Below are 27,643 nucleotides of genomic sequence, written 5' to 3'. Positions count from 1 at the left end.
AGATCCCGCTAAATAATTACCTGACCGCCATGGGCTTCTTAATGTAATGGCCGACCAATATCCGTTACCATGGCAACGAACACAAGCGCGTTACTATTGTCGATGTGGTACTATCGTTAAATTAGCCCCCCTTTTGTTTTGTATTTTTTAAATTTTCCCAATTCTCGAGATGGTGCAACGAAAAGTTTCGATGGTGCATTTGGGTGCATGGAGGGTAATAGTTAGTTGGCTCGCGTGGCATGAAGGGCTTGCCACCACCCTCCTACGCATTGTAACCCGGCCACCCGAATTAATGGCTTTAAAAGTCGCTTGATGACTTAGGCCTAAGGTGGTGCCAAGGGTATTAGCCTAGCTGATTATTATTAATAAGGTGTAAAACGTAATTTTTTTCTATTTTTACTTCAAAAAGTGTTTTTCTAAGAAATGAATGAGTAATAGTATAATCGCATTAATATCAAACCTTGAAAAACCTTTCCTCTAAAAGTTAGTTTCCCTCCAAACAATTTGTAAATCGTTCTCTACCAAGTGTTACATTTTTCAATTAAATATAAATCTACAATATTTAATCATTTAAAATATAAATCTTTGTTCTTAAAATGGTCATGAACCTTAGCATCTTTTAGCATTAGCCAGCGTAACAAATAGTGCTATGATTTGTTTATTCATTATCCACAAATTTTCCGATTTATTTAAAAAACGTTGGTAAAAAGAATACCATTTTAACTTATGTTTTTTACGCAACCAAGCATTTATTTGAATAAAAGTGATATTTATTTAAATAATTGTTTGTTTTATTTAAATAATAGGCTTATTCACTTTCTATTATTTAAACATGTTACAATTTTTATTCAACTACTGGTTATTTAAATAAATATTATTTAAATATCGCCGAGCTTTTTTTATTCATGGATAAAAATTAATCGAATGCCGAGCACTAGTAACAAATGCGAACAAGACCCTATGTACTAAGAAGGTCCGAAACAAATCATTCACGTACTTAATCCGCGTGCCACATAAAGTTAAAAACCAGATAGATATGGTAATGAAGCAAACCCGGTTTAAAATCCCGCTTTAAATGGGCACCCTTTTTAAGATTTACCTAAACGGCGCGAGAATCTCCATTGTTGGCCAAGTTGAATTAAGGGACCTTGGTTGTAGGCTTAACCAAACCGAACTGGTCATATTTTTAGTAATTAAGCCCAACGACGTGGGAGGCGGAGGAAAGCCTTTGTTCGCGAGCGTCCATTCTCTATCAATAGGAACCGAGGTGGGGCGAATGGCCACTTTTTGTTTTGATGGTGTATACCGTAAGCGGCTTTGTTAGAAGTCCTTATTCATTCGTATAAAGAGGACTCGAAGGAAGGCCGGGTTGGCTCGGCTGTTTCGTAAAAGACGCGCGTGCTCTTAATGTTTTGGGGTCCCGCGAGCCGAGCCTACTAATGAGCCTCTATATCGTTCGTCTCGGACGGGGGTCCTCGGGGCCGGGGCTGCCCCCGTTTTAATCGCCTTAGAAAAGGTTTTCCTCCGATAATTTACATCTTTATAAATGTTCCTTCTGGGCGCTACATTCCTTTGAAGTCGCTCGCTCTGAACCCGCGCTCATTTTTATTCGACAAATCTTCGGGGGTCTTCGCTACGTTGCTAATAAAATTAACTCCGGCCTTTTCCATTCGCAAGCGCGCCGGAGCGGTGATGGGCACTCTCCTCTCATCGTGAGATCAGTGAGAGCGATTGAGAGGTGAGCCTTCTCTAAGTTTCCAATGGAGAGGAGTATCCGAGCTACGCGTTTAAGTGAGAGAAGAGTGATTTATTAATTATCGAAATGCGATGAGAGGAGATCAGTTCAAAATTTAGTTTACGGTGGTGAGAGGAGATGAGTTTGAGTGTAAAATTTTAGAAACGGGAATGAGATGGAGTGAAAGGTATCGCAAAATCTTCCAAAATGCCCATCACTGCGCCGGAGAGGTTGGACTAAATAGAGACTCCGTTAAGTAAAGGAAGTCGTTACTAAGGCGCTTGTTTACGAGTTCAGTCTGGGGAGACGCTTACTTTGGGATTCTCTTTCCAAATTTACCTTTCGATAAACCCCGGGTTGGCTGCTCTCTATACGCAACCAAAAGTCTGTTAATATTATACCGTAAGTATGTTGCTTTTGGGGGAATATTGTACTCCGTAGCGAAATGAAATCGACTTACCTTTAGGCCCTGTTAAACGGTAACGAAACTGGCTGAATTAATGGCTTTAAAAGTCGCTAGATGACTTAGGCCTAAGGTGGTGCCAAGGGTATTAGCCTAGCTGATTATTAGTATTATTATTATTGGCTGTATCTTTAATGAAAAAAAATGGTTGTATGTGAAGAAAAGCGAGTGTCATACTTCTAATTAAAATATTTTATGCACTAATGATGTAACTTTATACTAATGTTATTCACTGAAAATTTAATTTCCCGTTTTCTGCTTGACTGATATTATGTCTCTGTAACTAATGACTTTTTTCATAATAACTCCCAATCAAAACTTTCCGAACCCCAATATTCTTAAAAAAATACAGTTCTTTACGCTGTTTTTTGGTTTATCTTGGAGCACGTCAGTAAATATATTACGATAGAACCTTTTTTAATTTCCCCAAAAGTGATATTTTTATTTGTGACTCGTGAAATTTAACGTCCACTCTCTATTAGCTAAGTAAGGTAATATTTTATGCTCTAATGATGTAACCTTATACTAATGTTATTCAAGCACTTGTGGTAATTAAAGACGTTATCCATAATCAAAACTTACGAACCGAATCTCAATAATTTTAAAAACATTACGTAATAATTACAGTTCGTGTACACTGTATTTAGGTTTTAATATCGCTTGGATCATTACTGTAGTATATTACAATAGAAACTTTTTAATTCCCCCAAAAGTGATATTTTTATTTGGGACTCGTGAAATTTAACGCCCACTCTCTATTAGCTAAGTAAGGTTTGTTCGTGTTCCATTCTTTAGTAGCGTCCCCTTGTAGTCTTTTGGAATGAAAACGTGGTGTTTCGCGTGTCTTTGTCGATTCGGAAGAAAGGTGGTCCGTCTGCGTGGAAGGGACTGCATTACCGCCTGGGCCTTCCGTTCTTTATCGCTCTGGTTCCGTCGTCACGATCCCGCATCCCGGCGGCCCATCTCGCCCCCCCCCCCCCCCCCGCGAAGCCGCTAATTAACCGGAGGCGCGGCGCCTATTAAGCGACACCGGAGAAAGAGCAGCTTCCCTCAATCCCTTTAGCTGCCAATATCTACTTTCTTATTATTTAAATGAATAGCCGCGATGTTTGGTCCAGAGAATTAATAGTGTTTTCGCTGGAGGTTTTTCCGCTTTTTCCTACCAAAAAGGAAACTATTTGCGATTCTATATGATTCGGGATTAATCCGTCGGCCGCTACTTCGGTCCTGGCGGGGGTGAGAGTGAAGTCTGCGACGCCCTTCGCTTCGACTAAGTACCAAATAAACGATATTATCTCGTTCTCTTCTTTTACTTAAGAGACTCGTTTCTAGATGGTAATCTTGATTATTCGATTAGTTCGAGTAGCTGGAAGAGCAATTACCTCCCGATTGCTTCGCCTTCTTCTTCTCGAGATCTCTGGCACGGTAGCCATCGTTCTCTTATTATGCCGAGCCTCGCTAATCTAATCAGATCTATTTTTAAGGATTACTCCGCGACGCTGCGCTGCCTAAGAGCACTTCTTAATGGATTTTTTTTTCTCGTAGCGAGAGAAGACACGGACGAGGTCGTGGGAAAAAGGAAATTGAGTTTCACCCCACCGATCACTCCCCCCCCCCCCTTCTCCTATTTGCCCTTAAAATGCTGGCTCACTTTCATTACATAGAGGAAATTCGGGCAAAACGCTTTTAGAGGGGCCGCTTGCCTCTTCTTTTTCTTTATCTCGATGTAGAGCAATTGTTTCGATCCTTGATTTTTGTTGAAAGTAGATGGTATTTTAACGTTAAATCCCATTTTAGATTGAAATTATCGTTGCCTAATTTTGCTACGATATGATTTTTAATTATTTGGTAATACTTGGGTCAAGAATTCATTGTAGAATAAATATCTTTTAAGGATCTATACATATCAGGGTTGCCACACGTCAGGGAAATAAAGGAAAAGTCAGGGAATTTAAAATGGGCCTTAAAAGTCAGGGAATATAATTTAAAAAGTCATGGAAAGGTCAGGGAATTCAGTTTCATATGGGAAATCAGTGAAAAGTCAGGGAATTCAGTTTTATATGGGAAATCAAGGAAAAGTCAGGGAATTTATAAATGGGCCTTAAAAGTCAGGGAATTCAAATTTTATTTAAAAAGTCATGGAAAAGTCAGGGAATTCAGTTTCATATGGGAAATCAGTGAAAAGTCAGGGAATTTAAAAATGGACCTAAAAAGTCAAGGGAAAGGTCAGTGTACTTTTTTTAAAGTCCTGGAAAAGTCAGGGAATTCAGTTTATTATTGACAGTTTTTTAAGGTAATTTTGCTCTAGATCTATGACAAATTCTGCAATTATTATTTTTTAGATCCTTGAAAATTTTTTAACTTTTGTACTGAAATATAAGTTGATTCATTTATTAACTTCTGATAAATATAAAAGTTAAAAAACTCTCTAATTTTGACCTTAAAAAGTCAGGGGAAATAACATATAATGGTCAGGGAATTTGAATCAGATAATATTGTGGCAACCCTGTAAATGTTGAATGAATTAATTAATTTTTATTGTCCCTTAAGCCCCATTTTCATGCTCGCTGGTAGCGGATATAAATCATCAAAATTCGCTTCCGCCACTCGCAAGCGTGAAAATAAAGCTAAAATATCTGTTTGAAACAGATCGACAAAATGAAAAATAGAAATGAAAAAGTTATATATACAACTACATACAATAATATAGCAAAATATGCACAGATAAAATTGAAAAACAATTGTTAAGGGAAAAGAACCTTTTACAAGCGTAATGCCATTAAAGGCCAATTTTAAAATACCCGAAGTCTTACCAGATGGCGCCAATAGTTTCAAACGTATACAAAACTAAATTTTTTTCGCGTTTCTTTTTGTGCCAAATTATAATTTTCCAGATCAATTCCTAAAACTTGGTTTGGTTAAAAATCATCCTTTTTCGTAATGTACGCTGTATAACTTATAATGGCTATATTTACGTGTATGGCTTCTTTTCTTGTAATTTATTTTTAGCGTTTCCGAAATGAAATTGCTTTTATAGAAGGATCTCTCTATAGTTCCCCAGAATACCTACAAGTCCCTAATTTTCCCTAAACCACCTTAAAATCGATATTGGTTCCTAAAGAACCATATTTTTAACAAATCTAGTGAAAAGCACAGCCAGATTAAAATATTCTTAGACTTTTGTATAAAAGGATTGTTTACAAAATTATCTGAGGTGCTTCATACGCGACTTCAGTTTTTGGGATAATTAAAAACAATTTTTGGGATCGGATAATTAAAAATAAGTCAGCTCTTCAAATAAATATTTAATTTCCAAGGAAATTGTAACTTCTAATTTTTCTGGAGTTCCAAAGTTGACTGCTTCCTACTATGGCTTTGATAGTGAAAGCGCATGGTGATAAATTGTTCGGAATTGGTATACAGCTCTGAAAATGGATATACACGTGCCTTGAACTATACTCTCGACTAACTAATTTTTGTTTTTCAAAAAGACATACTGGAAAAACGTTTATAAGCAAAAACCTGGTTGTTGCCGAGGTCGCGCGCATCTTCATCATGTTTTTAAATCCATTATTCTAAGTTGCACCGCATATCCGCAACTTTACAAATAAAAAATTGTAAATCGCGTGTTGCTCGGGTGGTAAAGTTATGAATTTTTCTATGGTGATACGTGTCATAGTACTACATAAAACCTAATATGGAACCACATTGATATATTTTTTACTTGACGTTTTTACCTTTTTCGTCGCTTTTTTTCTGTGGTTCGTTGCTATGGTAATACCTAAAAATTGTTGTTGTGGAGGGTATATTTCCTTAAAAATTGGGTGTATTTGGTTAATATTTTAAATATTGTCATCCAGATATCATTTCTTCAAACGACCAATATAATTTAATGATACATAAAAAAAGCTAACAAAATAAAGATACTTCCCGAGTTCCCGCATTATATCAGTTGCAATAGAGAAGGCTTATAAGAAGTAGATCAGACAGTACGTAGAGAAAGCTCTCCCGTATTAAATTTAACCAAATTTACCTGTTTTGCATGTATAAAATATTCTCCTTCGCCGCTGGCGAAAATTTCAATCTAACGTATAATAAGCTATCCCAGCAGCACTCCGTTGAAATGCCGCGTCAAGCAAAATAGCCACCCCTCGACCCCCCAATTAAAGGGATACATACACGTCATCTTCACATCCTTGTTTGGACCATAGTCTGAAATTAGCCACTTGGAAATGAAGCAGATGTCGGGGGAAAGGGTGAAGTCTGTAACCGAATCAGCCCTCTTCCGTCGGGGCGAGGTAGCGCGGAGGCGGCTTTGCTAATGAGCCCTCGCGCTCCCCCGAGGCTTCTACGCTTATTAGAGCGCTGGCTGTTGGGCGGAGGAACGAACGGCTGGCCGGATTATATTCTATTAGAACACGTTCAACACGGGGAGAAAACTACTCATTAAGTGCTGAAAACCATCTAGCCAGATTTATTCATTAGCGCTAGATGTATAAATTAAGTTTAATTAGTTTTATTTTTGATAAAAAGTTTGACCTTTTTAACGGGATAGCAAAAATTAAGTTAAGTTTAGATCGATTTACAATTTTTGACGGGCAAAGACGACTTTAAAGAGGTAAAATTCATCCGAGGTAACGTGGTGATGGCGTTATTTGTTAGTAGATGGCTCTCTGATAGCAACATGACGTCATAATTTTGATTTTCAACGATTGGTTGAAAGTTTTCAGTTTTTTGTGGAGAAAGGTTTTGTCGAGATTTAAAATACAAAATTATCTTCCCTGATTGGATAGTTTAAATTTGTATTATAGTGCCATCTATGGCGGAGAGTGCTAACTACTGTTAAAATTAATCGTTAATTTAAATTACAAAAATTATATATTTTTAATAGGGATTTAAAGTACTATAATTTAGTAATTAATTAATAACTTTTTAAAAAAGTTTATTTTTCATAAACTTTATAGTGTCGCCATCTACCTCAAACATGATTAAATAGGAAGGTACCTTGGGTGGATTTCGCCCCTTTTTGCATATTTCCCTGTAGGCAATATGTGAATGCGTCTATCGCCATTTGAGTTTAGTGTTTATTCTCATAGGGTCGTTGTTTGAGAGAATTTATAACTTGGTTCTTTTTATCATTTTGTCTCCAGGAATCGCCCGGGAAGAGCAGAAGAGTTGTTCTAGTGGTTTCCGAGACCGGCATCAAAGTATGCAGACCCAAAACAAAAGTAAGTTTTGTTTAAGTAATTGTCTTGGGCTTTATCTGGGGCTATTTCGACATTGTTATAGACCCAGTGAATGAATGTTTATTTACTCAACACAATACATGAATAATTTTTAAATTAGGGATTAGCCTCTTTTTTAGCAGATTATCTGCTTTAACAATTTCAACAAAATAGCAAAAATTTCTAAGAAAAAACTAAGTTAAAAAACGTATTTACAATAGTTACAAAAAATAAATAAATTCCAATCGCCAACGGTCATGTGGTCAGAAAATTTATATCCCGGTGCTCCAAGCAGAGCTTAAAGCTCATTAAGTCTAATACACCGGTGATCTCATCAGAATACCCTACGCCATCGTCCACAGCCCGGACTGGTGACCAACGGTCAATAGATTTAATAGTCACCTCAATGGTCAAATAATTTTGAAGGAGCTTAGGTCGGCGTGTGTTCCAGCTTTTGAGTATGGCGAAAAGGTTTAAATTAGCCCCATCTACTATAACAGGGTTGCCACGCGTCAGGGAAAACAGGGAAATCAGGGAAAAGTCACGGAATTTAAAAATGGGCCTTAAAAGTCAGGGAAATGTCAGGGAATTTTAAGAATTGGTAAAAATCCAGGGAAAAGTCAGGGAATTCAATTTTATCTGGGCACTTTTTGAAGGTAATTTAACTCTAGATGTATGACAAATTCCACGATTATCATTTATTTCCTTGAAAGTTTGGCTAATTTTTTCAACATTGCAATAATCTTTTTACTGAAATATAAGGCCATCTAAATTTATTAACTTCTGATAAAAGTAAAATATAAAAGAAAAAATTTGGCCTTAATAAGTCAGGGAAAATCTCTTAAAATGGTCAGGGAAAACAGGGAATAGTCAGGGAATTTAAATCTGAAAATTTCGTGGCAACCCTGTATAAATAAAATCATGAAAATCTAACCTATAAGGTTTAAATCAGGTTTTTTTAAACACTGCTTTATTTTACTTTTAATATATTTCCCGCTTTTGTTTAACCGTGCATACGTATTACCAATCAACTAAGAATTAATGAGTATTAAGTCTCACGTGACCAGAACAAAGTTTTAGTTTCGTTTTGGTATAAATGCAGGGTGACCAGGAAAATGCCTCGAAAATGTTATAGAAAAAAAAACGAAATTTTCAAGCGAATTAAAGGAAACTATAGGAAACACCATAAGCGAAAATAAAGATTCTTATCGAAAAACAGTAGCTAAAATAAAGTTAAATATAGGATTCAAAAGGGGTTCACGACGACGGAATGTTTTCGGGTTATATGCTACACTTGAACACCTAAGGAAATTAAAGGAAGGTATTGAAAATAAAGGAAATGTGGTCACCTTGTAAATTTTTTAGAAAAGTAATCATACAAACATTTTGGAATAATTTTTAATTAGTCAAAAAAACAAAAACCATGATTTATACCATGGTTTAAACAAGCCAACGCTGTGGTCGACCGTGAGCAATTTGTGAATCAATTCATTTAAGTGAAGTATATTGGTAAAATAAAACTACAATATAAGTTATTAAACAGCAATGTTATTCGTAGGTATTCAACTAACCCCCTAAAACTACACGTTAAAAACACAACGATTTTTTCCTTTTTCCTCTAAAAGTCTTTTGTTTCTGAAGCGATTGCAAAAGGAAATCTGATGGAGAACATTTTCAAGCTTTCTCCATTCTCAATCGCGATTTTGGTAAAAAGCTTTTTTAGTACTTGCTTTCGCGATCTGAAGCGACCGGTATCTTCGAAGTGAAAGGTTTTCTAGTTGAAAGGAGGAAAGTGGCGAGTCTTGACGGTGATCGTTATCGGGCACTCGCCGCTGAGGCCATTTGAAAGGGTGCCAGAGAAGGTTAGGGGAGATCATGACCTCTTGTTCGGACTCGCTTCGAACTTTTATTTATATACGGAATGGCACGTAAAAATAACCCTTGAGTAGAAACCGATAGATCCAATATGCCATTGAAACTACGATACTGTTCAGGTGCGCTGCCCATTGTACTTTCCACCCTCAAAGGATCTTTTTTCCGCGCGAACTAACCCTTATTTATTTATTGATTGTTTGGGTTTAAACGCCAAAAAATAATACAGCTCGCTTTAGTACCATCGTACCTTGCATTTTGAGACTGAATAATTTCAAAAAATAAGTTGATTATGATATACCCAGTTTCCCGAATTAAAGGCATTAAAGCTGACTTGGACATAAGGTGGTGCTTTGGGTATCATCCTGGTTAAATATTATAATTATTAATAATCAGGTAGGCTAACACCCAATTCACCACCTTAGGCTTAAGTCATCAAGCGACTTTTAAAGCCTTTAATTAATTATTATTACGTCAGTAAATATCACATTCTCAAATACAAAAGCGGGGTCGCCACTCTACCTGGAAAACCTTGAATTCCAGGAAAAGTAGGGGCATTTTAGATATTAGTCTAAAAATCAGGGAATTTAATTTTGGTTTACATGAAACCTTTACTAAAATATATGTTACAAAATAATAAAAAATTTGGTCACAAAATAAGTCGGGGAAAACCTCCGGAGATGATCAGAGAAAACTGTAAAAATCAGGGAATTTGAATCTGAAAAATGTGGCAACCCTGAAACAGTGTTGGAAAATTCTGGGATCCATTTTGGCCTTATGGAAAAAGGTAATTTTTATGAAAGTGTTGATTTTGTGGGAATTTTAATGTCTGCGGGTATTTATCCTATGTTTTATTTTAATTTGATTAGCAATAGAAAGCTCAAAATTATATAGAGCAGTGTATTTTCGTGAATCTTGGCATATAAAGGAAGCGCCTATTAATAGTACAATCATAAGGGTATAATATTGTTACATAAGTGTGACACTTCCTATTATTCACATGCAAAAGTTTACTGAAAGCTATTCACAAGACAGACCAAAGAATATAAAGCCCCAGGAATGGAAGGATTGATATTATTGGCCGCGTGTTTTGGTTGCGTTAGAAACTTCTGGCAAAGCAAATCAGAGTAACCGGAAACGGTTAACGCAACCCGGCCTCTCTTTAAAAACGAGAGGTGAAAAGGTTCCACTAGACGGAGCTACACCTTCCATTCCTGGTGCTTTATATTCTTTGGACAGACTGCATTACGAGCTTCGTCGGTGTTTTGCGTCCGCTTACACACGTAGCCTTTGACAGCGCCTCGCTAGGGGGAGATTTTCTGCTTCTGATGACGTCACTCCGTAACTAGCTCTCGGTAAAATATTCCCCAAAGTGACATCCTTATAGTACGATATTATAGACTTATGGTACAATCAATCAATGCATAGGCCTAACAAGCAAAATGTTTAAAACTTGTAATTTCAATCAAATTTAATTTTGAAAAGTTCATTTTCCGTTGGGGGGGGGCTAAATAGGATTGTGGGTATTCGTGGGAAATTTACTATAAAACAATGGGAATTTCGACTTTCGATCGTAGACAATCCTGCCCTGAAAAGTTAAAAATAACGTTCTCATTACCAATTTATTACCGAAAGTAAATACGAAAGCAGCACTTTCTCGAGAACTATGGAGCGAAATATGGTAAATGCGAACGTGAATTTGGACGGGATCTTCGCGTTGGTTGAAGGATTTAGCCAAAAGAAAGAATGATCGTCAGAAGCAAAGAGTGACAGTTGAAAATCCAGCGCGGGGAAGATTTAAGAAACAAAAGGAACCGGCCGCTTCGGATCCTGAGTTACGGTGATGCTCTACGTACGTGGATACATTTCCAACTTGTATTTTTTCCGGAGCCGTAGGTCTTCTGGCCCTGTTTCTATAGGCTTAGCCGTTCTCGGCAACTCTACAACTCGTACCTTTTCTTCGTAACTGGCTGGTTTTATAAGCCGGGATATTGTAAGGAACGGGTAACCCCGCACGTCCGCGGTCCGCACCGAGAGAGATTTGCATCTTGTGATAAATTATTTTCGCGTTCGGTGTGCCCGCTTTCTAAGCATTATTCGTATACACCGCGTTTCTTTACGGTAGGACCCGAAATAAGGTTCTAGGTTTTTTATATATTCCGCGAGCGAGGGCGAGGGCGGAGAAGTTGGATACCAGGGGGATTTAGTAGCCCTTTTTTCTTTCCGCGTATATTTATAGATGCCCTGCCCGATGCACTTTATTTCTTGTTGTTCCCAGTGACAAATCTTCGGGGTTACGGATACGAAGGCCGCAATCTACGTTGGGAAAATCTACAGCCTTCTAACCCGCATTGTGGGTTTGTTTTCAATAGAACTGCCCCGTGGAGGGAGTACCTTTCGTCTCCGGGGCTATTGCGCCACTGAGCACTAACCGTAACAATATTTACGGTTTAAAGTCCGCGTTATTTATCTTTGTTTTATACTTGTATCGGATGAAATGTGGTGGTTTTGGAAATTGAATGTTGAAATAAAACATCTTTGCATTGTTTATACGAGGGGTTCTTAAATAGGGTTTATATTACGGAAGAGATACTATTAATATTCGTCGTATGCTTGTGACGTTATCAGTGTTCACCCCGTTCTTCTCTGCTTTGTCTACCAAGACACCAAAACCTATTGTAGCCCATTATTTTAGAGAAAACCTCAGACGAAAAATTCGACACTTCCTATGGCTTGAATACTAATTTTATTGCCGAATCTTTTTTCGACACTAGGTGAGCTTAGCTGAACTAAACCTTTACTTAATTGTTAGTAATACCTCCGAAAATTGGTACGGTCATAATTTTCGCTAACTGACTTATTAATATTTTGTTGCTTATGGTGATGTTTAATTATTTAAAGCGAGTCTTGTTGAGAGGATTAGTTTCATCCATTTGGTTTCTGTCGCTATTGTAACGGAGATAATAGCAGTCATTTAATTCTTGACTTTTTATAAGACGTTTTATAAATTTTTTTCAAATTCGTTCCAGCGTATAGCGGTGCCGTTATTTATTCTTTAGAAGTCAACCGCTTCTCGTCCCAAAATTCAATCTCTTTCTTTTAATTCAAGAAACTCGCTCCCCAATATCTCGCCTTGTCTTCTCAAAAGGGAATTGGTTCCCGAACCAGTCGAAGCAAGCTTATTATTATTATTTTTCGTTGAGTTCCCCTTTTTAGCGAATTTTCAAGGCTGTCGACCATTTACATGACAATGCGTGGCCTCGCTAAGCATTTTTGGCCGTCAACTAGCTCCGGCTGAAAGACCAGCGTGCAAAAATCGGTTGGGTTCGCATTAACGAGTCCCCCACCTCCTTTCCATCTGCCAATCATAGATGAAATTCCGCTAGAGCGACCCATTTTGATGTTGGAATTTCACGTTTCACCGCTTTGTTTTCCCTTACATAATGTCATATAATAGAATAATATATAATATAAGGTAACATTCCGCTTCCTTACGCGTTTGGCCTATTTTTGACCTACTAGCGCCTGTAGAAGTGTTCGAGTAGCAATACACGGGTGATGAGAGATAGGATAACTTAGCTGATAGTACAATGGAAGGCGGTGTTTAGGTAGATTTTGCGCGGTTTAACTTTAACTGTGATTTGTTTTAACGTATTTCTTACTTCTGGCCTATTTTTGACCTAATAGCGCCTGTAGAAGTGTTCGAGTAGCAATACACGGGTGATAAGAGATAGTTTAGCTTAGCTGATAGTACGATAAAAGGCGGTGTTTAGGTAAAATTTGCGCAGAATAAATTTAACCGGCATTTGTTTGAACGTGGTGTATACTTAAGATCGTTAGTAACTAAGCCTAATTGGTATGATGAGGGAATTTTCTTCTCTCTTTTTTCATTAACTGGCGATATAAAGGGTTTACTTTCGCGGTTGACTTATTACCAGGTGTAAGGCTTCGTCGTTCACGGTCTTTTAGCTAATAATCCTCTGACAGGGGCCCTGTAATAATGGCTTTCTACAGCAGAACTATCGGAGACAGCTTTTGACGTCGCCTCGCTCGTAGTTGGGATCTTTGGGGCTTGTCATTCGGCGGTGCGCTGCCAGCTCCCCCTTCCTTTCTGCCAGTGAAATATTAATTGCGCGTCACGTCACGCCGATTACCGAAGAAATCCTTTTCTCCCCGGTCCCCCTCTGTCTCTATATCTTGGCTTGTGTGTACCCACCAAGTTTGCCCAAATCTAACCCTCCTTCGGGATTTTTGGTGGCACCTTATATTTGAGTTCGCGGCTTTATCGTAATACCAGAAGTTCCAGGATCCACTATCAATGCAGATGAACTTACTACTGGCTAAGCAGGCAGTCTAGATGTCAACTATAAAATATTTTTTTAACCTGAAATGTCCTTGAAATATTGTAATTGTATCACTCTGACTAGTGTAAATATAATTAACTTGAAATAAAGTAATTTTCTACGATGGACTGTACACTATCGAACACTTTATTTTTAAAAACAAAATTATAAAGTTTACGTTACATGTGTCGGCATATTTGGCGAGTACGCCGCCGTTCTCAAACGTTTCTATAATATTTATTTGTTGGGACAATTCTATAAGCAGACTCTAGTATCTGCCAGAGGCGTTAGACGTTTCTCCAATTTGACTATAACCGCTGCGCCACCTACACTCGTTTCGGTCGTGAATAATCAGTTTTTTTTTCGCAAGAATTTTAGTCCATTAATATCTTATATTATATTAACAAATTTGTCTTTGGTATTTAATACTATAAATAAAAATAAAATTATATTTTCCCTATGACGAATTTAAGACATTTTTATTATCCAAAATAAATTATTTTTATTTTTTCTTAGGGTATCCCTAAAGATAATAACAACAAGTTGAATATAGCTAGACATTTCCAAATTTATATGAATTATTTTAAAATAAAATTTTGTTTCAAATTTTGGTTTTATTGATTTTTAAACAATTTATCGCTTTTTCACTGTCAGATCGAATAATAACTTTGTGTCGGTAAAGGAATTTAAATTAATATAAAATTTTATTACTATTTGTGATTTTATTTAAATAATTTATTTGTAAATATAATAAATCACGATTGATCAAACGTACTTAAATCAAATGTTTTTATAAAAATGAACCATTTGATTTAAATAACCATTGTTCAAATTGATTTAGATGAAGAGTTTTTATAAAAATAACTTGATGGAATTATTTAAATCAAAAGTTTAAAGAAATAAATTGCTTAATTTAAATAATGTTTTTAAATCAAGTGTTTATAAAATATAGATCAATTGATTTGAATAACCGTTGTTAAAATTGATTTAACTCAAAAAAATAACGTTTGATCGAATTGTTTTAAATCAGTCAACGCTAAACTTACTTCTCGTGTTTGGATTTGAATTTCAACGACGTTTCTATTCAAGGTCGAGCGCGTTGATAGAACGTGATATTTCGTTATCTCCCTCCCCGCGCACGTACGCTCGGAGCGACACGTTGTCGTGATGAATAGTAGTTCTACTGTTAGTTCCTCGCGCGATGGAGCGTTTCCCACGATGTAGTGGTAGAATCCCGCTTGGAGCCGGGAACCGCCTTATCTTCAGTCGACTCTTTTCAACTGGGAAGGCTGTTTTTCGATCTCGACGGACGGACTTCGGCAGTAGATTTGATAAGGCGTTATCAAACCAGCGCGGTATCATAGGAGCTACTATAAATCCCACTATAAAATATAAATATAATTAAGAATATTCGTTAATTTAGCTCGATTAAGGAAGAGATTTTGTAAATATTTTTAAAAGAACGGTTGATAATATCTTGTCCGCCGGGTTTGGAGTCATATTCGAAGACTTAATTTCCAAATCACATTGAACGCGGTCACCTTCAAAGGACCCTTTGTGTTCGGCGGCCTTTAACCGCGGGAACTTCAAATAAAGGGCCGGCCATTGTAATTTATCGCTTCTCGGCCTTTTGGCTAAGATCAAAGTGTAGTATCTGTTCTTATCAGCTTAATATCTGATACGGGTCCCATCGGGGCCCAAGATATTAAACTTATTTTTGGACGGCGGCGGAGAGTTCGGGGCTTGCTCCACCTCCGCCACGGGTTGGCCTGGTATTGCAGTACCTCCAGGATCGGCCCACTCCCTTAAACAATCGAAAATCAAACACTTAAACTTACCTACTCCGTAAATAATACCTTAAAGTCATTGAAATATGATAATGAGTGTTGCTTTATTATCCTTCGAAAAGTCGGTTTTTAACTTTTTTAAATAGAACGTTTTTGCTTTAAAATCTGGCAATGTATTAACATACTAGGTGGTTTTTTTCGCTTGTCCGGGAACAAAAAGTGTAAACTTTTTACCCTAAGACGTTTTATTCGCCTGTTCCCGGGTTAAGATTTACCCTGTTCCGAATTTTGTTCGCTTGTTCCAGAGCTCAAACGTTACACTTTTTACTCCTCCTCGAAAGGAGGTGTAGAGGGAGTATTCTAGTTTTGTCGTCTGCTTAAATTTAGTTGCACGAAAATATGACGGTAAACTTTTTATAAATAACCTTCTCCCTTCTTACTCCAACTCGTTTTTTTCGTCAAGACAGAATTGAAGTAAAATGACGTCATATGGCTACACTTTTTAACCTGCTCAAAAAAACCACCTAATATCATTTTGTTAACAGCATTTTTCAAGTGCTATAAACAATTAAATAAAATTATGTTAAAACATTGCCAGATTTTAAAGCAAAAACGTTCTATTTAAAAAACGTCGGTACCTCAAAAAGATAAATTTGAGTAAAAAAATAATTTTTAAAATATAGTATTACCCCAATGACGCAAAGCGTCTAAAAATATAAAAATTAAATCGGTAACTTTTTAGAAACTAAATGTGCGTAAAGGTAGTAAGGCTTTTTCGAAAAACGCCAATAAAGCTAATTCGCTTAAGTCGGGTTATTTGGTTTTGGAACTAAGGTAGCCGACGTAACGGTTTAGCCTAGCGAAAAATTAATCATTTTTTTTATGAGCAGTGTATCTTGGCGTTCTCTCAATAGTTTTATACTTCCAAACTAACGAGAAGACTACCCGAGGTGATAATCACCGATTTTGTTGAAACTAGGTGGGTACGTAGACCTTATGGTAACAAAAAATTTCACCAAGGGAAAAGTTGCAATGGGCATTAGTTTTGCGAAATGTTTTTGACAACACAGTATGTATATTTTCCCATTGAAAATGACATGGGAATCTGAGCACTTCTAAATAATAATAATAATAATTCTAATTAAAATTATTAATTTTGATCAAATTCAAACAACTAAATTCTATTTTATTAGTTTTGATAAAATTCATTTATTACCGTCGATTTGGCGATTAGTTGGTAAATACAACTTTTTATTTTTATATTTCGCTTTTCTCCATTTTTATCGATTCTGATCAATTTTTACATATTTTGATCAAATCGACCAAAATTCATCAAAATATCATAAAATTAATTTCATTTGTCAATTTTGATCGATTTTTTTGGTTTTGAAAATTTTCACAGGGGGGCGACCCTTAGAAGCGCTCAGATTCCCATGTTATTTTCAATGAGAAAATATACGTACTGTGTTGTCAAAAACATTTTCGGTTGCCATGGCGAAACTAATGCCCATTGCAACTTTTCCCTTGGTGAAATTTCATGTTACCATAAGGTCTACGTACCCACCTAGATTCAACAAAATCGGTGATTATCACCTCGGGTAGTCTCCTCGTGAGACGGGCGTGATAGCTTAGATCAGTTCATTGGAAATTAGGAAGCGATAACATTTTACATTAAATCATTCAGAGTGTTCTAGCAAAGAGACTACTCATCCAAGATAAATACTAAACCCACCATCGGATAGCTGCCATTCTAAACATTCTAAACATTCTAAAAAAAATAAAAAAATAAACATTCTAGAGTTGTAAGTCGGAAAAATTGCCGAGGCCTTTTTTCCAGAAACGTTTCCGTATTTTTCGAAAATAAATTAAAAAAGGTTTTATTTCCATGATTGCCTAATATTGTTCGCCAATTTAAATTTCGCGTCATTTTAGCCTCATTCTTTCGAATCCAAAAGTAAAACTAAACTTCTAGACTAGTCAAGAATTAAAACCCTTAAAAAGTAATTGAAGTTGCAATTTTTTATTTTTCCCAGTTGCAGAAAATTTGAAAATTTTCTGGAATATTTTCCGCATTTCATCTTTCCGTAAAATTACAAACTCTAAAACATTCGGTCTTTAACATTTTATATCCGTTTAGTGTTAATTACTAAATAATTCAATTAAAAGTGATCAGATAATTTATTCGACCACCCGTAAATTTCAGCGGTTGGGAAAGAGATCAAACAATTCTATTTCTTCCATTAACCTCTAAAATATTCGGTATAGCCGTAATCACTACACTATTCATACTAAAAAAATTATTCTTCGTCAGGATTGGGAAATTTTGTCGTTAAAGTTGATATTTCACACGTTACTTAAAGTGTTAAAATTATCTAATGATTTGTATCAAAAGTCAAAATTTACAGGGCACTCTGAATGTGTATTAATGATTTGTAAATATACACAAGCACTTAAACGATTAACAGGCTCCATCTTGGATTAACAATAGTAGTGCCTACCTGGATATATCACTCTAGCGTTCCACGTGCATTTGTTAAGTGTTTGTTACGGGTTCTGCCTTGTAGAAGGCTACGTGTTACGGGAGTTTCGGAAATTCTCCGTTAACTTCGCCGAAGCGGCGCTGCTGTCGCAAAAGTCATTTGCTTGTCAGGTTTTTTCCGAGTGATATATCCAGGTAGGCACTACTATGGTTAATCCAAGACTCCATTATCTTAGCACCCCCTAACCCCATTTTGAAAATTAATGTGCACCATAATACACTCCTCATGCACCAACTTGCACCATCAATGGGGGGACGGAAATTGAAAAGTAAAAAGGGGTGCTAAGTTAACATTAAGTCAAAATGAAAAATTGATACTTGACACATAATGCACCCGTCATACACCATCGAGATTTTTCATTGCACCATGCTCCTTCAAAAGATATAGGAACTCGTCATAACCAAATGGGGGGTGCTAAGTTAACGGTAGCACCCCCACTCTCGATATCGATACTTTTAACGTGCCTAATAGATTGCGCCCGCTATGCACTATCGTGCACCACAGAGATGTTTCATTGCACCGTGTTAATTTTTAAATAAAAATGTTTCCGTAAAATCTAAATAATTAACTATAGCCCGAGGGGGTGCTAACGAGGAGACTACCCGAGGTGATAATCACCGATTTGGTTGAAACTAGGTGGGTATGTAGACCTTATGGTACCATGAAATTTCACCCAGGGAAAAGTTGCAATGGACATTAGTTTTGCCATGGCAACCGAAATGCTTAGAAGTAAAATTAAGGAACGTATTTGCCACTCTAGGTTATATGTAAACCACAGCTATTCAAAAATATAACTTTCATGAAAATCGGACTTAAATTAAGGAACTGTATGCCGATTTTTAGGCGAAAATATAAAACCACGAAAATTGGGCTCCCGTAAATTACCCTGAAAACTATACCTAAATTTAATATTTACTGATATAACCGAAGTTGTAGGTCCGCTGAAACCTAACCTATCCAATAATATTTTTTTTAACGTTATCGTACTTAATTTTAAATAAAATATCTATAACATAAAGCGAAACCACCGAAAATAATAAGTTGGGCAAATGCCCAACTTCTAGGGCTCCGATTTGAAAACTTTATGAAAGGCTATCAATGGTAATGTATGTACATTCGAACGAGATATCATTGACTCTTCTAGCCCTAACCGTTGAAGAGATATGCGCGACACGGCGGCATCGGCATCGGCTACACTGTACGTGAAACTAATACACACAAATCTTTAGGATTGTGTGTAAAAAAGAACGGATTTAGAAAGCGACCAAATGAAATACAATTGAATCTACAGTACCCTTCCTATTTGATAAATATGGATATTCAATTAATAGTTAACCCATAAAATAAAATAGTTACCAACTCACGTTGTCAACTAGTTTCCTTTTTACGGCTGGAAGAGTAATTACGGATCTTTCAATCAGTGTTGCCATATCGTCGGAAATTTCCCATATTGTGGGTCTGTGGGAAAAAGGAAATTTTTTTTTCAAAAACGTTGACTTTGTGGGAATTTTCATGTCTGCGGATATTTATCCAATGTTTTTTTAATTTGGCTAGCAATAGAAAGCCCGAAATTATCTAGAGCAGTGTATTTTCGTGAATCTTGGTTTTTATAAATAATATAAAGGAGGTGCCTCCTAATACTACAATCAATCAATGCATAGGCCTAACAACCAAAATGTTTAACCATTTTAATTTCAATAAAATATAATTTTAAAAAGTAAATTTTTCAAAAAAATTTTAAATTATGACATGTTTTCCGTTGAGTGTTCGTTGGGGGTGGGGCTAAATAGGGGTGTGGGAATTTGTGGGAAATTTACTACCCAGCAATGGGAATTTCAACTTTCAAGCATTGGCAACACTGCTTCTAATTGTAACGATTTTATGGTTGGAGCCCAATATTGCACTCCAGCCCACTTATTATATATCGTTAGCATTTAAAATAAGACCATATGTAACATAATTACTCATAAGTATGCCACTAGCTCTATTTCTTCACTAACGGTTTGTTTCACAGATATTGCGTCATCCGTACCCTACGTAATATTTGACGTCATCGAATCTCAAATGCCGATAATGCCGTCGACCAATTAGCTCTACATCTTATAAACCGACGGCCATTATTTTAGTAAACAAACCGGTTTGAACAACCAAGGCTTAGGAGCTAAAATGAACTACAATATAGTGTCAAGTTCTGTTAATGTAATTAATTTGCAAATTAATGAAGTTCTCGGAGATTCACGTTCTAAAATAAATTTGTATTGTCAAATAAAAGAAGCAGGTTTATTGGAAAAAAATTGTTGAAATTCAGGTTGAGCTTTTCTGGCGCATCTACAAGGTTGTAGCTTGGATTCAAGGTTGTAGCTTGGATCATGGAGAAAGAAGGGAAGGAGGTGTTTTGAAAAGGGAAACTCTCCCAGGCTCGTGATGTGAGCCTCCCACAAACGGGAGAATGGGGAGGGTTGAAAACGTGGGGAGCGCATCCTGGTAAAATCTCAACAGGCGGCCGATTTCGTCAGCTCGCGCCATCTAGTGCATCTAGCTGGGATTGTAAAACAAAAAATCGAGTGTAAACAAACATGGAGGATCGCGTAGTAGGATTTTATTAGGTATAATTTAATTAAAATATCTTTATAATGGGAAAATATTGTGTGTATAGAAGATGTAGGAATTACAAAACCGCTCATCAATCTCAAAGTCAGGAAATAAAATATTATCCTGTACCTAAACCAAAGAAAAACTTTGAAAAATGTATGTTATGGGTTAAAGCGATTAACAGAGTGGATATAAACACTCATTACGATGTTAAACCACATCATTACGTATGCTCTAAGCATTTTGTTGGAGGCAATGGACCTACGGTAGAACATCCCGATCCAATTAAAGAAACACAAGAGGTAAGATTAAAAATAATTTACCAATTCAATTGTTACCAAGTCTAAGTAATTATTCTTACCTGTTTCTATCTTTCGTTGCATTGCTTTAGTATTTTTCTTACGAATACCAATTTTGAAATAATTGTGATCATTTGGCTCCATCGTTGTTATTATTTTAAAACGCGCTTTGTTTAGAAACCGAGGAGTCCGAGGACCGCGTGGAAAAAGCGTTAACACGAAATTCAAAAAACAATTCGTTAAATAATTCTTCGGTAGGTGAAGAGAGGGCGCGAACAAATGTTTTCAATATGCTCACGTGATTTATTTTTACCAGGCTTCCCTCTTTTTTTTATCCCCCTGCTCTCCCGCCTGTGGGAGTTATTTATTACGGGTAGGGAGCTAAAAGGACCGTACAAAACACCTCCTTCCCTTCTTTCTCCATGCTTGGATTCAAGGTTGGAGTCTTTGCAGATTCTTTTGAGCCTAGGCCTAACTCTTCTAGACTTGATATTTGTTTTAATAACGCTGGTGGAATATCCCACTTCGACGACTTGTTCCATTTTCGGAAAGCGATCACTTATTGGTCATTTTCTCCAACTTTTTATTTTTCTAAATTACTCATAATTTAACTTCATCCGCACAAACCGAGCGAGTTTATAAATTTCAATAAAGCTACATTGGGCTGACTAAAATTCCGACGCAAAAAATTCCTTCTCAATTTAAAGGTTTTCCATTGGCTTAAATACATATGTTAGTAGCCAATAGTGTGACTCCCAAAATTACTACGATGAATAAAAAGGTTAAAATCTAACGTAGTCCACCTTTTTACTGGTTCGTGGTGAAACAAACCGATAGTGAAGATTTTTGAATGGAATAAAGGTATAGTGGCATACTTATGAGTAATTATGTTACATATGATAAGACTAATCTAGAAATTACAATTAATTTAAAACTGAACTATCTCTAATTATTACAATGAAGTATATTGTAAATATTTAATTTAATATATTAATATATATGTATAATATATTAATAGTAAATAAAACGAATTTAGAACACTACAGATTGGAATAAGAATTAAGAAACATTTAATTAAACATTAAGAATGGAATTACGGTTATTGAAATACACTAAAAATACTAAATATATATAGTTGGCAAAAGTGAAGAACAGCCCCCCTCCTCGTATTGGTTTTTTATTTTCTTAGATGAAAGCCCAGTTTGTAAGGAGTACGAAGGTATTTTATTTAGTTACCGCAAATGAGAATTAGTTAAGTTAACGCGTTTTGAAAACCGTCAATTTCAATGCATTTTCGACAATAGTTTAATGTGAGTTCTATACCTTTTCTCCCGAGATAGAGCAGGACACGTGAAATCAAACTTTATGTTTGGTGTGTACTAAGGAGTAATACTGAAAATGAAATTTGTAGTGGTAGTGTAGACTATACTTAACTCTTACAAATCAAGGATTTGGGAGGGAACTGAATATGTTAATGATATGTACTTCAAAGAACGGGATTTTTTAACAATGCAAAAAGTTTTAATCGCAAATTATTGTTTAAAAAGATATGATCAATGTAAAATTGTTACTTGCCAGCAATTTTTAGAACGGGAAATACGACATATTTCGAGATTTGTTTGTTTATTTGATGACGTAGGACTGATGAGGAGGACGATTCTTTAAATGTCTAGATTTTAATACGTTTTGGAGAACCTAGGACTGATGACGAAAAAGGAAAAGGCTGAAATGCAGAACAGTACTAACTTTTAAGGGTTGGGAATTTTTCTCGTATTTCAAAGCATTTTAGGTTTTTTTTACCATACTATGACTTTTGTGTGATGTTGACTTATACAACGTCGAATGTACTCTAAGTATTGGCGCCTAACGGCGCCGCGCACTCACTTCGCTCGAGCGCTGGGGGCGTGCAGCGCCTCCCCAACCCCATACTAAAAAAGGCTATGGGCCAACTATAACGCAACCTAGAGGACAGCACCAAGCCTGACGCATCAAGTATCGTAAACCCGAAAACAATAAACAAAACAAAAAAAAAACAAAAGTACCTATTGTTAAAAATAGCCCAAACGACTTCGTTAACACGTGTGAGAAATCTACAATTTCAAAGCATTCGCGAGGGTAAGAAAAGTTCTTATCGACTGAATTTCAACTTGTGCAATCGAAAACAGAATATTGGTGCCTGACGGCGCCACCCCAACCCCATTCTTGCTATCACGATGGGCCGTCTATAACGCGACCTAGAGGACATTACCTAGCCATAACGCATCAAGTATTGTCCAAATACGCGGAAAACTAAAATAGTTAATTGGTGTTCAATTAGTATAGACCAAAATGAAAGTTTGTTTTCATGTGTCCTACTCTATCTCGGGGTAGAACAGCCAGTGAAATCTCAGGATAATACCCGTGAAAATTGAAAAGTCCCATTCCCGATAACTCTTAATTTATATGTTTGCGGATAATAATTAATACACCATTAAATTCAGCGTAAAAAATGCTACCAATAAATCGAATAAAAAACGAAAAATAATAGGGGGGGCGCTATTCTTCACATTAGCCATATAGTTTTATACTTAGCAACGAAGCTCTATGATGAAACTCTATGGCGTTAGCGTGCGAGACCTTTTGTTAATTTAGAACTTCATTCTACTTATCTATAGACGAGTGGCGGGCTTGACTATTCAGGCATCGGTTCTGCGATTCGGGTTTCCGGCAAACGGCAAAATTCATCGCGCGTCCACCATGGTCTTTAACGGGGTTCATTTACGCACGTATTTAGCGCGGAAACGTTCATTTTAACGGCATCTAGTCAGAGTTCAAAATCACGACCTTTCAGCATCGAAAGCCACACCAGAATCAGAGAGAATTCGGTTACTAGACAGGCGTGTTCCTAGGAAAAACCTTAACACCTCTGTAGCACTGTAAAAGCTGGGGTAATATTTTGACCCGTGGTTAGAGATGCCACAAGTTACACAGCTCTAGGCTCTAGCTAGGGGAAAATTTTGACGAACGTCGAGATGGAGCCACAATCGGTATGCAAGTTGAGCCATAGAACACGCCTGTCTAGTAAGCGAAGCGTATATATAGAGCTCTACCACTTGTATTGGGGTCTACGTCACCAATGCTTTTTCGTATTGAGAAACCCGCTCAAAATGGCGACCATTACACTGCTAAAGCTAGGGAAAGCAGACGACGTGAAATATCTCTATAGACTTTGACCAGAATTAATCTTTTTCCGCGCGTTCTCAGTTTTTACCTTTCGGCATAGTTATCTATTTCACAACACTATGTCAGAGTGCACGAAGGGTACGGAAAATTACCACGGGGGTAAAACTTGGGGAAAAATCTTTTTTCGAGCCAGTAACGTACGAGGGGGATTACAATACCAGGGGGCAGCACAACGTGAAAAACCCGGCTGAATTTTCCCTCTCCCGCTTCGCCAAATGTCAGGCTCTATACCGTAAAGCGCAGGCGCGAGTGACGTACTGCGCCACGTGTTAAGTGTTCCCTGCTCTCCCGACCTCTCCATGTGGAAGGATTAAGTCGGGCATTGTTAGCGCTGTCAAAATTATCAGCAATTACAATTCCCTTGAGAACCGCGAAGTCTCAATCGCTATCAATATAAGTACGCAACTTATTCGAAGCGCGCGCATGCGCAAAGGTAAAATAAGCCTGCGCGTTTAGAAACGAGCGAGAACTTATTTTCCGAGGGGCAGATCACTTCCTTGACTAACGACGCACCCCTCAAACGATTAAATCCGATTTAATCGTGATTATTTTGATTAAATTCAATTTAATCACGATTAAGTTGATTAAATCACGTTTAATCATGATTAGAATGTTTAAATCTGATTTAATCATGATTAAATGATTAAAATGATTAAATCCTGATTAAAAAATTATATCGTGATTAGTATGATTAAATCGTACTTTAGTTTTGATTTTATGATAAATTCTCAATTCTACCGATTATATTGATTAAATCGTGATTAAAATGATTAAATCTAATTAAAATTATTAAATCTGTTTAAATGATTAAATCCTGATTAAAAAGATTAGATCATGATTAGAATTATTAAATCCTGATTAAAAAGATTAGATCATGATTAGAATGATTAAATCTCGTTTAAATCGTGATTAGATTGATTAAATCGTGATTAGATTTACTAATCTTGATTAGATTTTCCAATCTTGATTACCCTGATTTAATCATTTTACTATGATTAAGACGCACCCAAAATGGAAGTGACCTGCCCCTCCGTATTTTCGAACGCTCTCCGCCGGGTCATTGCCTTTCCCTCTGTTAAGTGTTCCCTGACGATACTATTGGGACTTGGGAGCCAGAAGCTAACTCAGATTATTACAATGGGGCTGGCTACGAACCTTGAAACCAGTGTTGCCAAATCGTGGGATCAATCCCATATCGTGGGATTTTTAATGGCTATTTTTGGGAAATGGGATAAAGGGATTGTTTAACAAATTTAAAGGGTTTCACGGGATTTTCCATTTTTTAAGCAATTTTCGAGGGTCAATTGAACTTTTCCAAGTTCAATCCACAACCTCGCCATTTTGAACTGCATAGCTCGAAAATATTCTATAAAAAATTTTAATTTTTAAAGTAAAATCTATATAAAAACAAAAATTATTTATTTGTCTCAAAACCTTATGCCTATTTTCCGAGGAGTTTTCATGACTGAAAGGGGGTATGGTTATTGGGCTGTTTTAGATGGAAAGTGTAGGATTTTCGAGTCTCGAACATTGGCAACACTGCTTGAAACGTATATTTACAAAGTGATAGGTAGTTGGCTGGACCGGATATTGGCCTCCAATATCTTTTCGCGGAAAACAAGAAGTCGCGCTAAAGTGCCTGAATATGCGTTATATAATTCAGTGTTTTATACTATTTATTTATTTTAAAATACATACCTACGAAACCGGAATGACTTGTGTTCTATTAAAGAGCTTCGAAATTTGGAATAGTCTTTGACGGAAATAAGATCTTGGGGCAATGAATTCCAGTCGTTTATAACGCTGTGAGCAAATGAGTTAAGTCGAGCGGTAGTAAGAGCTCTGGGCGTATTCAACTTTAAAGGGAATATAACCTGCAAAGCAATCTTTATAGAAGACCCCTTCAATTTATCAAATTAGCCTGTACAGTGGCGCCAAATATTTCTAAAGCCAAAGGCTAGAGTGGCCAGATCTGCAAACGATGGTGTTCCACACTAAATACCTGAGGTTATATTCCCTTTAAGGAATATATATAAATAATTAATTTATAACTAATTTAAAACGTTTACAATTAGTTTTAATATCGCGTAGACTCCTAATTTTGACGATTCCGAACTAGAATAATTAAAAATTTAAAAATTAACTATTTATGTAATTAAACTTTGAAAATCCAGCTTGCTAACACCGCACGTTACTATCCCATCGTCAAAAATGTTTTAGCCTAAAGTTTTGCCCATTTTATAGCCAAATTTGCGCATTGTCTGTCAAATAATTACTATATATGAACAATAAACAAACCAAAAAAATTTAATTTTTGTTTTTAGGAAAATTGTGGTCTAATATTAGGGTAGATCACGCGTAACCTTTACCCTCTGGACCCTCTGCGGTGGCACTATCGCCTCATTTTCTGGGCAGCCGCTATTTGGTGAAATTGGTGGAAGCCTTTTTTTCCCCGCAAAGCGCGCCGCTTTGAAAGGTGCCCCATTGGGCGAGAAAACCGCCCACCTGACAACTTCCAAACAAATACCCTGGTGGTACGCCAACGTGTTCCGCTGTTGGCCTACCACCAGGGTATTTGTTTGGAAGGAAAGTCAATTTAAAGAGTGAAAGGCAGAAGAAAACCCAGGCCTTTAAGATAGCGGTCTTCTACAAAAATAAAACTTAGATTACCGGGAAAAAAATACAAATTGAAAGTACCGAAAATTATAAACAAAACAATGAAACTCTATATGTTAAAATCAATTTAAAAATAGATTATGGAAAGGAACCAAATTATTAATAAACACGTTTACAAAATTTAAAGATTAAATACAATTTATCACAGAGCTAATTATTGATTATATCAAATCCGAAAATTATGAAAACAAACTCTTAATTACATTCTTGATTATATATGAAAAATAAGGATGAATTGAATTTTGAATATAGAGCTAACAGTTCTGCATCACACGACGTCACCCATGGTTTTCCTGTTGAAAAACATTAACAATTCTACCCAACATGGCAGCCACAGCCAAAAGCTACGTAGTGTTAGTTAGTTCCTACAGTCAGTCTTTCGTAGCACCCAACGAACTCGACCTTTGCCTGCAATGCCCTAAAATATCCCTTAATAAGTAATCTTTTCCTTTGTTATATCTTTTGTACTTTTGGTTCACCGTGCCACTCTTCAAATTGGACATCTATCGGGAAAACAGTAGTCAGGGGATTAATCCTTTAAAGTAACAGATTAAGGGACCCCGAATAGGAGTTTCCGGTAATTCGCTATTCAAATTTAAAAGGGTTTAAGCGCAGTTGGAAAAGCTGGATGCCAAAGGCTACTCCTCTTTTTAGTGCGGAATCATACTCTGATAAAGAAACAAATTTCATAAAATTTAGTTTTGGTTGACACCATTCCCAAAGATAGGGGGACTCTTGGATGTCTGCAAACTGGCTGCCAAGTTATAGAGGGCGAGTATATAGAGGGCTTCGTCGCTGTCCGTTCTAGGAATATGGAGCTCCTTATCTAGTGGCGCTGAAAGTTAAACCTAAAAGCGTAATTTTAGTTTTTAAGTAATATTAAATTAAA

The 27,643-nt window shown here is 36.6% G+C and overlaps 1 protein-coding gene and 1 non-coding gene across 3 annotated transcripts in view; both read left to right on the top strand.

The window, feature by feature from the left end:
- The window catches only part of LOC149927064 (uncharacterized), a 173,772-nt gene that overhangs the window by 66,423 nt on the left and 79,706 nt on the right, over positions 1-27,643 (top strand). For both annotated transcript variants that reach the window (XM_090159356.1, XM_090159355.1), the window contains exon 3: positions 7,349-7,426. In XM_090159356.1, the coding sequence (XP_090015482.1) occupies positions 7,349-7,426 (78 nt within the window). The remainder of the gene's footprint in view (positions 1-7,348; positions 7,427-27,643) is intronic.
- Positions 15,253-15,444, top strand: LOC149927065 (U2 spliceosomal RNA). Its single transcript, XR_016476153.1, has one exon. It is a non-coding gene; the product is annotated as a U2 spliceosomal RNA (small nuclear RNA).

The sequence above is a fragment of the Leiobunum rupestre genome, chromosome 9 (assembly GCF_980474605.1).
Source record: "Leiobunum rupestre chromosome 9, qqLeiRupe1.1.hap1, whole genome shotgun sequence".
Classification (NCBI taxonomy): Eukaryota; Metazoa; Arthropoda; class Arachnida; order Opiliones; family Sclerosomatidae; genus Leiobunum; species Leiobunum rupestre.
This window is presented reverse-complemented; position numbering and strand designations above follow the sequence as displayed.